Source organism: Atta cephalotes, assembly GCF_000143395.1.
Source record: "Atta cephalotes unplaced genomic scaffold scaffold00001, whole genome shotgun sequence".
In the NCBI taxonomy this organism is placed as follows: domain Eukaryota; kingdom Metazoa; phylum Arthropoda; class Insecta; order Hymenoptera; family Formicidae; genus Atta; species Atta cephalotes.
The window spans coordinates 7,097,271-7,111,671 of record NW_012130065.1 but is presented as its reverse complement, the minus strand read 5'-3'; the positions used below and the strand labels follow the sequence as shown (position 1 = coordinate 7,111,671).

The 14,401-nt window shown below is 30.8% G+C and overlaps 2 protein-coding genes across 2 annotated transcripts in view; both read left to right on the top strand.

Annotated features, from left to right (window-relative positions):
- LOC105625925 (U4/U6 small nuclear ribonucleoprotein Prp3) overlaps nucleotides 1-2,489 on the top strand; it is a 3,421-nt gene extending 932 nt beyond the window's left edge. The window contains exons 3-5 of the mRNA XM_012207238.1: nucleotides 312-1,092; nucleotides 1,626-1,983; nucleotides 2,090-2,489. Of these exons, the coding sequence (XP_012062628.1) occupies nucleotides 312-1,092; nucleotides 1,626-1,983; nucleotides 2,090-2,489 (1,539 nt within the window). The remainder of the gene's footprint in view (nucleotides 1-311; nucleotides 1,093-1,625; nucleotides 1,984-2,089) is intronic.
- A 995-nt stretch (nucleotides 2,490-3,484) lies between these two features.
- LOC105625914 (peroxidasin-like protein) lies at nucleotides 3,485-12,706 on the top strand. Its single transcript, XM_012207227.1, has 8 exons — nucleotides 3,485-3,561; nucleotides 6,591-7,362; nucleotides 7,887-8,314; nucleotides 9,274-9,521; nucleotides 11,545-11,794; nucleotides 12,045-12,163; nucleotides 12,272-12,431; nucleotides 12,625-12,706. The coding sequence occupies exons 1-8, from the start codon at nucleotides 3,485-3,487 to the stop codon at nucleotides 12,704-12,706; spliced, it is 2,136 nt and encodes a 711-aa protein (XP_012062617.1).
- Nucleotides 12,707-14,401: the final 1,695 nt, after the last annotated feature.

The window sequence follows — 14,401 nt, the reverse complement described above, 5'->3', positions numbered from 1 at the left end:
AAACGTAAAAAGTAAAAAACGTAAAACGTAAAACGTAAAGTAAGTAACGTAACTTAACTTACGTACGTACGTACGTAACGTAAGTAAGTAAGTAGTAGTATAGTAGTGTGTGTGTGTGTGTGTGTGTGTGTGTGTGTGTGTGTGTGTGTGTGTGTGTGTGTGTGTGTGTGTGTGTGTGTGTGTGTGTGTGTGTGTGTTTGGTGTATACATATATATAAGATTTCATATATATTTTATATATACTATCTTAGTGTTTCAAATAGTTCAAACACTTCAGTATATATTATAAGCTTAATTTTTTATATCTTTAGATAAGACAAATGATGGCTAATGCACAAAGAGAAATAGAAGAAAGAAAAAGAGCTTTAAAGGCAATAAAGCAAGAAGATGTTTCTGCAAAGCCCTTTAAAGGGCGTGATACATTACCAACAGTAGGAAGCATGTATAATCAAGGCCTATTGAGTAAAACAGATTCAGACAAAGCACGAAAAATAGCTGCATTACAAGCACAGATCAGAAATAAATTAAACTCAGGATTACTTGGCAATGTTAATGTACCAGACAAACCAACTCCCTTAATTTTAGATGAATCTGGTAGAACAGTAGATATAACAGGCAAAGAAGTACAACTTACTCAAGTAGTACCTACATTAAAAGCTAATATACGTGCAAAAAAAAGAGAAGAATTCAAAGCTCAATTACAAGAATCAAAAGGTCCAGAAGAAATACAAGATACTCATTTTTTCGATAACAGAATAGGTGTAAAACCAGCTATGCGTGGTAAACGTGCATTAAAATTTCACGAACCAGGAAAATTCCAACAATTAGCAGAGAGAATGCGCATGAAAACACAGTTAGAGAAATTGCAAAATGAAATTAGTCAAATTGCTAGAAAAACTGGAATTAGTTCAGCGACTAAATTAGCTCTTATTGCACCTAAAACTGAAGCTCTTAGTGAAGATGTGCCTAATATAGAATGGTGGGATTCTGTTATATTAACTGGTGGATATCCTAATGAAAATGAGTTAACGACAATCAAAAATTTGACTATCACTAATTTAGTAGAACATCCAACACAAATGCGGCCTCCAAGTATGTATTATGTATATATATTTATATGTATAAGTCTTTGATATACAGAGTTAGTCCTAATTAAAAATTAAGTCGAAAAGTCTTTTATAATTTTGCAATTTTCGCAATGGTTGACGAAATATTAATTTCTAAATATTGCCGAATAAGCGTATATCCTACTGCTCAACCATTAACGTCATGAAAATTGCAAAATGGTAGAGATTTTTTTATTCAATTTTTTATCAGGAATAGTGCTATATGATTAGTGTTCACTGTTTAAGATTCTGTTTAAGTGTTCACTATATGATTCAACAATCGCTTATTCGGCAATCTTTAGAATTAATGAGAAATAAACAATTTCATCGATCATTGCAAAAATTGCAAAATGGTAGAGGACTTTTCAATTCAAATTTAATCAGGAATAGCGCTATATGATTAGTGTTTGCTATTTAAGAAACATTCTGTGTGTGTGTGTGTGTGTGTGTGCGTGCGTGCGTGCGTATATGTGTATTTAAAATTGAATATATATTGTTTTCTGTGATTATTTTGTACAGCGGATCCTTTGAAACCAATATATATGCCTGTATTTCTCACAAAAAAAGAACGTAAGAAATTAAGAAGACAAAACAGACGAGAAACTTGGAAGGAAGAGCAAGAAAAAATTCGATTAGGTCTAGAAGCACCACCTGAGCCAAAGTTGCGGATCTCGAATCTCATGCGAGTTTTAGGGACTGAAGCTGTACAAGATCCTACTAAAATTGAAGCTCATGTTCGACAGCAAATGGCTAAAAGGTTAAAAGCTCATGAAGATGCAAATGCAGCACGGAGACTTACTGCTGATCAACGTCGTGAAAAAAAAGCGAGGAAACTTAAAGAAGATACTAGTCTTGGCGTATATGTTTCTGTTTATAGGTAAATGTTATATATATATATATATATATATATATATATATATGTAATATATAAAATTTTGCTGTATAGTATATTTATAAATATAATATTATATTTTTTTTCACAGAATACGTGATCTTGTCAATAATGCTTCAAAAAAATTCAAAGTGGAGACTAACGCGAAACAACTTTATCTTACTGGTTGCGTAATGCTATTCCGAGATTGTAATGTAGTTGTAGTAGAAGGTGGAGCAAAACAACAAGCTAAGTACAAACGGCTGATGATGCATCGCATCAAATGGGAAGAAGATATAGTGAAGGATAATGATGGGAATGATGTACCAAATAGATGTGTACTTGTATGGGAAGGGACAAGTAAACAGCGCCATTTCGGAGAAATTAAGTTTAAAGTGTGCCCTATTGAAAAAATGGCTCGAGAACATTTTAAGAAACATCAAGTGGAACATTATTGGGATTTAGCCTACAGTGGCGCAGTTCTTGATAATACAGATGAAGTACGCCCTTAAAATATAATCTTGTAAATTAATTTAACATATAATTTAGCTAATACAACAAATGATAAATAACTTCTGTACAACTTAATAACAACAAAGATTATTGAAATGAAAAATAGAAGATGTATAACCATACTAAGAGTGGACATAAATAAAAGTGTTCATTGTTTCAAAAAGTCTATTTATTTATTATAGTTGGCATAATTTTATAATTAAATCTTAATATTGTAACTAATATTTTGTTATTAAATTATGTTATTTCAGCATTATTTATATGAATTTACTTTTAATGAACGTTTAAAAACTTCTTGAATAAAAAATGTGGTCATTCCATGCGTGACACATTATCACGATTTATTACCAATGCTAATTCATTGATTTACACAAAGAAAGCAATAAATGAAGAAATGAGTGTGACTCTTCATTATCCTAACAAATCACAAATGGTGTCATCTCAAGGAATTTTAATCCGTGAACGACATTGTAGTCAAGCCCATCAAGTGCGTCCAATTAGCATAGCGCAATGGCGCTGCGATACCTATACTATTATAACAAAAGAACATGCGAGGTCCATGCATACCGCATCGCACATGAAGGTGCGAACGGAATATTCGACCTTGAAACGGCACCTTCAACCGCGATTCCCAATAACGTAGCCAAAGAAAGGTGAACCTTGGTCCCGTTCATAATCCAGCAGCCACTATTGCTGCAGCGATGCACTTTTACCAGTCGTATACGTGTTATACTTCGATGCACCGTACACTACTGATGCACGTGCATTGCTGCGATCCTGGTTAAACCCCACTCCAGAATAGATCGAACGGGATAGACTAGAGTTTTACTTTCGTTCGAAGCATCATTCTCAGTTCAGGTTTACCGCTGCGCGTACTCGCGCACATCGCTCTCGCGCGTGTGGTTCTTGTGAAATCATTCGAAGCAAATGAATGCCATCGCGTATTAAGGATACTTAATCCTTCCTGCAGTGATCTCTACGTTAAGAGGATATCATGCGCATTACTTTCAAAAAGATGTTAATCTCTACTAAAAACATCGCTAGCAGTAGCTCGTTCATCTTCATATCGCAGTGAGTATTTTTTTATATTATTTTTTTATATAAATATGACAAAAAATTTTGTGCTATTTGTTTAAATTATAATTTGATAATATACAAATTTAATAATACGTAGATATTATTAATTGCGAATATTGTTTAATATTTGTAAAAAATTCTTTGCATGCGTGTATCGAAATATAAATAGCGGAATTAATTATAAATTCATAACTTAAATAATTTATTTTTACATTATTAAATATTAAATGCTAAATAATGAATGTACGATTAATAAAAATAGATAATTTTTACAAAGAATTATATTTTAGAAATTTGATTAATTTAGTTTTTTTTTAATAAATATGTGAGCGATTAAGAATTAATATAAGGAATAATTTAAATTTATATAGATATGATAAATATAAAATTTAATCATAAGTATTCGAATTACTTTGTTTGATCGCGACAATTCATCATTGTTAAAGGAAGGAAGAAAAAGAAAGAAACAAGGAAGAGCGAACTTTTTCTATAATATGTAAAATATGAGAGCGCATGTAAACACAGAAACAATACTTATGTAATTGAATTTTTTTCTCAGTATAAATTCTGTAAGAATTACTCGTTTCAAAATCGGGGAGAGAGGGTTGATTAAGCGTAGGTTGTTACATATCGGATAATTAGCTCATACGTTCTAACCCAACGATCGTAAACAGTGAAACGGCAGCGTTATGAAACTTTGCGAATACGAACGTGTTGAAGTCTTGGCACAACGATTTATACTCATAGTTAGCACGTTTCTCTCAGCTCGTTACTTCATCAAAGGTTAACGATTATATCGTGCGGACTTATTCAGATCTACACAAATCGACTTGCGTGGGCGATATGAAACTGTTTAATGTTTTGTAATTAAAACTGTTTAATGTTTTGTAATTACTATAATTTATTGCATAAATAAAGCATCTCTATATATACTGTATCAAAAGAGATTTGTATTGCTTATGTTTATTCTGTATGTAACATCTTCTAAATTATTCTAAAAGAACGTCTCCTAGAATTAAGTACAATTTCTAATTAATTATTTGGTAACAATATATTAAGTATTTTAAAATAATTATTTGTGTTAGTCAAAATTATCAATATCAATCATGATTTTTCAATTCTGAGTAAGTATGAGAATATGTATAATATTGAATATATATAGTATTGAAAAAAAAATTCCTAAGTCTCTATAATTAATATTTTTTTGAACTGTATTAAGTAAACATTTTCTTATTGCAAATAAATATTTACTAAACATAAACGTATATTATTTGATTTAAATATTATTTTTTTTTAAATAAATTTATTTGCAGTAAAGAAATATTTTATGCTTAGTATCATTCAAGAAAATATTAGATTTAGGAATTTGTTTCCAGTAATATTCAAAGATTATTATGCAATCTTTAAAACAGTTACAACAATACAATTACAGTAAATATTTTAATAAATATTAAAAATAATATTTCTAAGGCAAACTGAGATCTAAAGACATCGATAAATCAATCTTTGAGCTCATAGGCCTTTGCATCATGGACTTGATATGGGTAATTAATAACTTTCTATTGAATTATCTTAATTCTCTAATTATTATCTTAATTCTCTAATTAATCAGCAATATGTATATACGATTTGAATATTTAATTAATTATCTTGATGCATATTATATCAATTTAGTGTGTGTGTACATCATTCTTTAAATACATTACTGGAATTAAGATAATTTAATAGGAAGTTATTAATTAATATATGCGTATCAAATGCTCAATGTAAAAGGGGCCATAAAAAGATAACAATATTCCTTTTCATTTAATTTCATTCCATAAGAATTTCTAAGTTTTGTTAAAAAATTGAGAACTACGACGTTCTATTCAGAAATGATATACTTAATAATCTCTATGTGTTTAGACATTACAGAAAGATGCATCACGCAAATAATGCTTTAATACAATGTAATTTACTTTGTCGATTCTATCAGTTCTTCAAGTCAACATAGATCTTCCTTGCATTCGCAAAGTGCATGCTCGTGTTTCAACAACATCGAAGTTCCGGGTCAATAAGAATTAACAGTTTAAACATAATTGATCGAGAATGATCGATCTGCGTGTCAAGGAGATTGTTTCCATCGATTCACGCGAACGCTAATCATGGGAATAAAGAACATTACGCAAAACGATCGTAAAAGAACCAGGAAGGATTTCTTAAATGTCAGCTTCATTCGACCTCCTTTTAAGGTCTGTCTGACCATATGCTGTGCCATAAAGGCATAAAAAAATGACACAGTCCCAGTTGAGAAACTAGCACGAGATAGATGCCCGTGTTGATGAATGAATTTGTTACGGTAAACGCGCGCAATGAACAATGCTTCTAATGTAACGGGGTGAAATGCCATCGTGTCGACAAGGTCTCCAGAGTTCATTGTGATGAATTACACGATAAATTACGAAACGTGTTTCTAATCTCTATAATATCACGTATATCAGTTCCTCTGTCACATAGAGTAAATTACGTGGAATCTCGCTTGCTCTTAAATCTTGTTATACATTAGCATAGATCACAAATTCATGTACGTATACATAACTTTAATGAGATCTTATCAAAATATTTAATGTAATTAAAGCGCAAACAGCGATTACAATAGTCTGAGTTAATAAAGATCAGTATACTATGGCCTTCAAAGCAGTTTCGTAACAGATAATATAACAAACGTGTGTCTGTCAATACATCTCAGTTTATTTGCAATACGGATGTGCAAATATATGATCGTCCACAATGTCCAATCCCCATAATTGCGCTTTCAATGATTGATTGTATCTCATCACCGCTAAGTTAGATAATAATACAACCATCGAATTTGCATAACGATTATTGGGTAATAACGGTGCTATGTTGTACTGTGCAGAATGTAAGTGCATTCACATAAGAATTCATCTCTACACGAAGGCGTTATAACTGTTTGCCACTTAGCGGCACTAAGCTATGCATGGATAAGTGGGTGTTTTCTATCTTTAGATTACAATCCACAGATTCCTTGCTCTAATGACACTCATTGGAGCTACGACCTTGCCACCCAGGATGCTGCACGATCTGGATAAGCGCACGAATCTCTCTATGGAGAGATACAGCCAGGCGGAACGGGCAATCATGAATTCCCGCACGCAACTCAATCGAGGCTCGCCGTCTTGGTTTCTTGGTGCATCCCACGAGATGACCGAGGGCGCACAAAATCTCTCGAGAAAGGCTTTGCGAATCGAAACAATGGCAGTGATGCTCGTAGAAGCACTCAACATGTCATCGAAACAGGCATCCTTAATCTTGCCGACGGTAGCCGCCGTCCTTTGCCCAGACTCACCCAACTTCCTACGACTAGTATCCGAATGCAAGAAATCAGATGTACGTTACAGAACACATACGGGTCGATGCAATAATCCGTTGCATCCAACTTGGGGTGCAGCGCTGGAGGCTTACGTGAGATTCTTGCCGCCGGAGTATGAAGATGGTGTCTCCTTGCCCCGTACAAATTTGCCGAGTGCGAGAGAAGTCTCCTCGCAGGTACATGCCGGCGGATTGGACCTTAAACATCCTTATTTAATGGCGCTTACTGCGCTTTTCAGTCAATTTCTTGCTCACGATTTGGCACATACGCCTAGGATGGAATTACCGGACCGCACTAGACTCAAGTGTTGCGACGTTGATTATGAAAATTTTCATCCGGAGTGCTTCCCGATCCACGCGGAGCAGCCAATCGGATGTATGGAATATTCGAGATCAGCACCGCATCCAGGGAATTCGTTACAGGTAATTTATATAAATAAAATCTTATATAATGTTCGAGAAATCTCTTAGAAATATGTCTATGATTTCTTCATATTATTATGCAAGAACTTCGGTCTAGGCAATGCCTTTTAAGATGCACATGAGGATTATATTGTCATTAGTATAAATTTGAAAGTTAATAATACCTTACGTATACTAAGAATATAATATAAAAATAAAAAATCTAGTTATTCATGAAACTGGAATGTATAAATTAATCATTTTCATCGTAAAAATAATAAATGATTCATAAAAATTTCATATTTTTGCTGCAAATTGATTTTAAAGCATTTTATGTGTAATATATGTTAAACACAAAATGCATTTCTTTTAAATAAAAAATTCTGAAGAAATTATAATCTCTGTGAAATTAATCGTTTTCCAGTATAATTATAATTGAATTTTAATTCCTTCCAAAGTTCTAGAGTTCCTGATAAAATTTTAAATAATTTTGGCGACTAAGTTATAGGAAGATTCATATATACGTTAGATATCGTTTAATACAGGGTTGCAAATTGGGTCCACGACAACAAATCAATCAGGTATCTTCCTATTTGGATCTATCACCCCTTTACGGTAGTTCTGAAGAGACAGCTAAAACTTTACGATCGGGCGAAGACGGTTTGCTAAATACGCAGAGGAAAAACTTGCCGATGGCTTCACCAAAATACGAGAGCTGTAGAAGTGCAAACAAGGCATTTCCGTGTTTCTTTAGCGGCGATTCCAGAGTAAACGAGAATCCAGGTCTCACTTTGATGCACGTGTTATTCTTACGAGAGCACAACCTAATAGCTACGGAATTGAAACGTTTAAATCCTCATTGGAATGACGAAAAACTATATCAAGAAGCAAGAAAAATTGTTATCGCCGAACTGCAACATATAACTTATAATGAGTTTCTGCCTGTTATTCTTGGAGAACATGCTCTCGATAAGTAAGTAATATTTCCTATATTATATCTAATCTTGTAAAAAGCACAAACATAAGTTAATGAAAATTTTTTTCAACGGGATCAATATATATATAGCATTCGTTTGAACAGATATTCATAGTCGATTTTTATATTTAAAAACGTCTTAAGTAATGTCTTAAAATGCTAATATGACTCTGTGATTTATGATTTATATTTATCTTAAATATTAAGATATTTATCTTAAAAAATCTTAAATATAAGAACCAACTACGAATACTGGCCGAACGTTTGGAAAAATAAAGTTCTATGGATTTGGAAAAGAAGATATTCTATATTAACCGGTACGCGATTTGCAATAATTTGCAATAATTTCGTAGAAGACTTTATCGTTTCTAATCGCTAATACATCGCTATTCATTGAACGGACAGAATGTCCGTTCTCCATTTAGTGTCTAACATAGCTTTTTATACGATGGACTACAAGAACTAATCGCAACAGTTGATGTACGCGATGAAAGATAATCAGATGGTGTTATACAAAAAGCGTGACTTCATTTCTAACGTGTATTAAATTATATATTAAGCGCGCATTAAATCATATTTTACATAATAGCATGTCGAAATTTTATAAGATTATCTTTTTTATTCTTTGCAATTTCCATATAGCGCGATGTCATATAAACTATAAATGATAATTTTTTAACACAGAATACAGTCTTTTCCGAATCGATTTATGCAATGCTCGTGCTTATAATTCACATTTGATTAAGCGTTTTACTGACAAATTGTGTATCTCTCTGAACTTTATTATATTCTGTCTCTCATTCGGGTATTCTTTTTAAATGATTCCGAATTGTACAATACGTCGTACAAGAGACGTGACGCAACGAAATTACATCATCCGCCCCCGTACTTTCCAAGAGGCAACTCACATCCATACACGGTACTGCGTATGTTATTTCTTTGTTACGTATGCGAAGATACTCCTTGCGCTTGACACAGCGGGGCTACTTCCGTGGCTACGATATTCGCGCGGATGCAACTCTTTCGAACTCAGCGGCATCGGCTGGGCTCTTCTTCGTTGCTGCGCTGACCCCGAAAACCCTGGACTTGGTCGACTCACGATCAGCGCTCAAGTCTGGCGAAAGGACTTTATTGTCGGCTTTCTATGCGCCGCAGGAATTGTACGAGGCTGGTGCGATCGACCGATTGATCGTTGGAGCTACAGGTCAGTTGGAATTACTTGATATACTCGAAACACTAACCTGACTTGATATTTTTAAACGCAAGGAAAATTTATTGCTGTACAAATATAGTTATATGTACAAGTATGTATATAACTATACACATATATACAAGTATGAAAGATAATAAATGGATTTTGAAAGATAAAGGAGCATAAAAGCCAATGCAGGATGACAATGCAGTAATATACTACTTTAATTTACATATATATCGATAAACACTTCTATAAGAGGTGGAGAAAATGTTTACATATTTTAATCGAAAATTCATAAAGAAGTGTTTTAGAAAAATTTCATAGCACATTTTTAGAAAATGATTGAATTAATCTCACATATATGATTTTATTAATTTTTTTCTAAATATGATGTAATATTTGCATTTTGATTTCTGAATGTTATGATATTTGTAGTAAAAAGATTCATACAATTCTCAAATTACGAAATTACTCATTGTTGTCATAATGTCCAATTATTTAACATCTAGGATTTCATCCATCATTATGGTTCATAAATTGGAATTGTATCTAGCATTCACTTTGTGTTCTTTAAACATGAACTCTTTTACTTTTACATCGTAAGTGTCAAGTGACTGAATGTCACTCAAATTGCGCTTCAAGGAGATTACACAATACTGGCAATCAAGTCAGTTGTTCTTCTCCCTAAGATGGAAATCAATGCAGTACCTGTCACGTTCTTCACGGAGTGTTAAAAAGATAAGGGAAGTCATCTTAAGTGAAGGGAAATACACCCATTTAATGCGAATAGATCTTCTATCGTATTATAATACGTTCTAGTCACGAGGCGATATACTAATTGCATTACAATTTATAACGATAATACCGTTATGTTGAGTAAATTGCTTAACTATTACTATTGTCATACATCGCGTGTATGTACGCTTCTTTGATTTTCATAAAATTGATTTGACTTTTTATAGAATATCCTTACCTTTCACTTTTTCTTGAAACGCAATAATGTTATATAATAATATTTTAATAAAAATATTGTGAAAAAAATTGTATGTGTGTGTGGGTGTGTGTATGGCAAAAAAATCTTTCGTATAACAATTTACGTTTCTTCTTTGAGACCAAACGTTGTTATAGAATTAGATTGCTAAAAAAAGTTCTCATTGTACACACATACACCCACGCATCAGTATTCATCTTAAATCATAGTCTATCATTATCTAATATAAAAGTTAATTATCCAAGAAAAAATTGTGCGAATTTCAACGTAATCTTATAAAAGTTCACGAAATACATACTTCTTTGTGTGAACAATAGCACGCAAACTTTTTAATTACATTGCGGAAAAGAATGTAACATTGTGAAAGTTAAAATCACAAAGACGTCTTTTTACGAAATTTTATGATATCGTGATTTAAAAAACATTGATATTAAATTTATTAAAAATTTAGTATCAAAAAGTTGACATTAATTAAATGATTTTTTGATATTTTAAAACAAAATAATAGCAAAAATCAAATTTTATGAAACGGTACTACTTAATTTGCATTAACTATTATACGGAAGTAATATGAAGTATAAAAAAAGAAAAAAAGTTTGATTTATTCCTTCAAATTTTATATTTTACTATATTGTTTTGTAGAACCTACTTTTTATAATTTAGGATTTTTAAAAATAAAAGTACTAATGTATAATTTTCTTAAAAACATTATACAAATGTTACGTAAATAAATTTTGTAAATTGTGACGTCCATGAAGAAAGACAAATAATTTGGACAATGTTTATAATTCCGAGTTAAAAGATTAATTAATTCTATCTTCCCAAGATACTTTCCAGATATTTATTACTGGGAAGATAGAATTAATTAATCTTTTCTCATTGACCCTTTTTTTAACTGTTAAAATTTTGAAAAAAAAATCAAAATTTTTCCTATACTACTAAATTTTTCGACATTTATTGTCACGATTTATATTGACACATTGTCCATGAGAAATTGGTTTTAATAACGATCTAGGATGCAAGATTTAATTTCCGCGACAGCGGGACATTCTAGGAAGCCTCTGCCTCCGGGTTTAAACGAAATACTATTGGACCGATACTTCCACGATGGAAAGACCAACGATGTGGCCGTAGATTACGCCGCACAGATTATACAACAGGGAAGAGATCATGGCTTGCCACCTTACGTCAGATGGCGAAGCTTCTGTGATTTGCCGAATCTAACTGACTTTCAGGATCTGACAGGCACCGTGGCCAAAGATACTATCGAGAGACTTCAAGCAGTCTACAAGTAAGATGAAATATAGGGTGAGATATACTAATAAAGATAACCATGTCTGAGTTCATTTTCACATTTTTTTTACCACATTAAAATCAGCATCTGTATTTTTCTTTCTTCTTTTTTCCATTTTTTTCTTTCTCTCTCTTTAAAATAAATTATTGTCTTAGATTTTACAATAATTATTAATTTCAAAAGATCTTGAAAATGTTCTAAAAATTTTATTATTCTAATGATGTATTTCTGTTTATATAATTTATAGAAATGTAGAGGATATAGATTTGGTAACTGGAGCACTTTCAGAAGCACCAATTTTTGATTCTGTACTTGGACCAACATTCCTTTGTTTATTAGGGCGAACGTTCCGAAATATTCGTTTAGGTAAATATATATGATTTTTTCTTTATTATGTATTCTGCACAAAATAAAATTGTGCTGAATAATCAACTTGAAATAAGACATTTAAAATTCTATTGATTTTTAATACAGGTGATAGATATTGGTACGAAAATGGAAATACTCCTGGTTCATTTACGATAAAGCAGTTGGAAGAAATACGAAAAAGTACAATGGCACAAATTTTATGTCGCAATGGGGATAGGTTACAGTGGATGCAACCGAGAGCTTTTATTCTAAAAGATCCATTCTTGTAATTATATCAATTTTTTTAACATAAATTTCTATTAATTAAAAATAGATTTGTAGACTAATTATGGCACAAAAACAATCGAATATTAGTATTATTAGTATTATTAGTATTATTAGTAGCGCGTCGATATTATTATTAATTAGCAGTGCGTTAATTTTAACTAATAAAATATATTTTAATTTAATATTTTCAGAAATGATATGACAAATTGTACGATTCATACAAAAGGAGCGATGGATTTTACAGCTTGGAAAGAAAGGACAGATACAATTTAATCTAAATTTCATATTCGATCGTCGAATGTTAATATTGCTCATATTAAATAATATATTGTTCCTGATTACATTAGAGATCGTAAATTTGAAATTAGCTCTAAAGTTTAATTATTATTCTTATGTCAATTTGGATATTCTGGCATTACTACTAAAAAATAATTGATTAGAAATTTGCATTCATTAATTGGATTTCAGATTTGATTCTAAGTAAAATTTTACTTATAAATGAATATTGGTAGCAATTAAGAAGAAAAAAATCCGTAACATTATCGATTCTATTGAAAAAAATTTAATTGAGATGCTAAAGCGTCGAATATCAATACCTCATGTAACGAAAGAGAACTGTTCATAATGATCTCCATCTCATTTCTAATACACACATTATTTGTTAATACACGTTTTTGTTTGTACTGCTCGTTATAATTTTATTATAAATATTATTACTGCAATTTTGATTTATCTAAACTGTAAGATTACGTAAATGCTTTTGGATATACTCGAATTACGAATATTTAACATAAAAAAATTTTCTAAAGAAACTTGTAATTTGGAATCGAGTACGCTATATATATTAGGAATTAGGACATAATATATTCTATTTTAATTAGCAATAACGATGATGGAGTAATATATTAAAAAATGTAAAAAAATGTATAAAATTTATATGCAAGTAGTTCGATCGATCGAATCAAATACATCTTTGTAATATATGAATATATGATGCTGTACTTCGAATGAGTTTAGTCTCAGGATTTTAACTTATTTTAACTTTGATGTGTATTGTTTTAATACACATGTGTTATTGCTCTAAATAAAATAATTTAACAGTATAATATAAAAGTGTCTTATTTTTGTAAAAAAAAAAAACATGCTATATACATTAATTAATCATATAAATTTTAAATTGAAAAAAGAAATATTTTAATTGCTATTAAATATATTTTTATACATATTTTTATATATTCTTTTATATATATTTTCATATGTACTTTGATATTTTTTAATACAAAAATAAATGTTTTAATTTATCTTATATTTGCGAATTAAAAAAATTAATATTGTACTGTTATTTATATACAGGATGACTATTAGCGTTGTATTGAAAGTAAATTATTATATTTTTTCTCCTCCGTTATAATATTTATGTTCAATAATAAGGAGGCTTATCCAAGAAACTTAATGTGACCTAATCTAATTTTAATTTATATATTTGAGGCAATGGATGTATAGAATATTATATTTTTGTCTATATGTTATTAAATTGCATATATGCATATATGTAATATCTATAATATTGCATTTATATAATATACTAACGAAATTATCACACATCCATTGCTTCAATAAAAACGTTAATTCATCACTCACCGATCCGATGCGCAACAGCGGAGTTATATCTGCAACGTCGCTACGATGATTCTGTAACAAAAAAATATAGCCAAATGCAAATTAAAACAGGATAGAAAAAAATCAATATTTAAAAAAGTATTTACAAAAAAACGCAAAGTTCTTTTAAAAATAATCATATAATTTTTGTAAGCATCAAATTTTTTAATTTTTTATTGTTCAGCTAAATATTTATAAAAATAATTATATATTTTTTAAAAAAGATTTTAAAAATATATTTCTATAAAATTTCAAAATAATTTTAAAGTAATCCTTTTTTCTAATATTAGGTGTAGTAAAAAGAAATCC

Excerpts from the sequence above, each read along its gene's own strand:
- LOC105625914 (XM_012207227.1), top strand. The coding sequence starts at position 3,485 with ATGCGCATTACTTTCAAAAAGATGTTAATCTCTACTAAAAACATCGCT. Across the intron at positions 7,363-7,886 it reads ATCCAGGGAATTCGTTACAG|GGTTGCAAATTGGGTCCACG; the intron begins GTAATTTATATA and ends CGTTTAATACAG. Across the intron at positions 9,522-11,544 it reads ATTGATCGTTGGAGCTACAG|CGGGACATTCTAGGAAGCCT; the intron begins GTCAGTTGGAAT and ends TTTCCGCGACAG.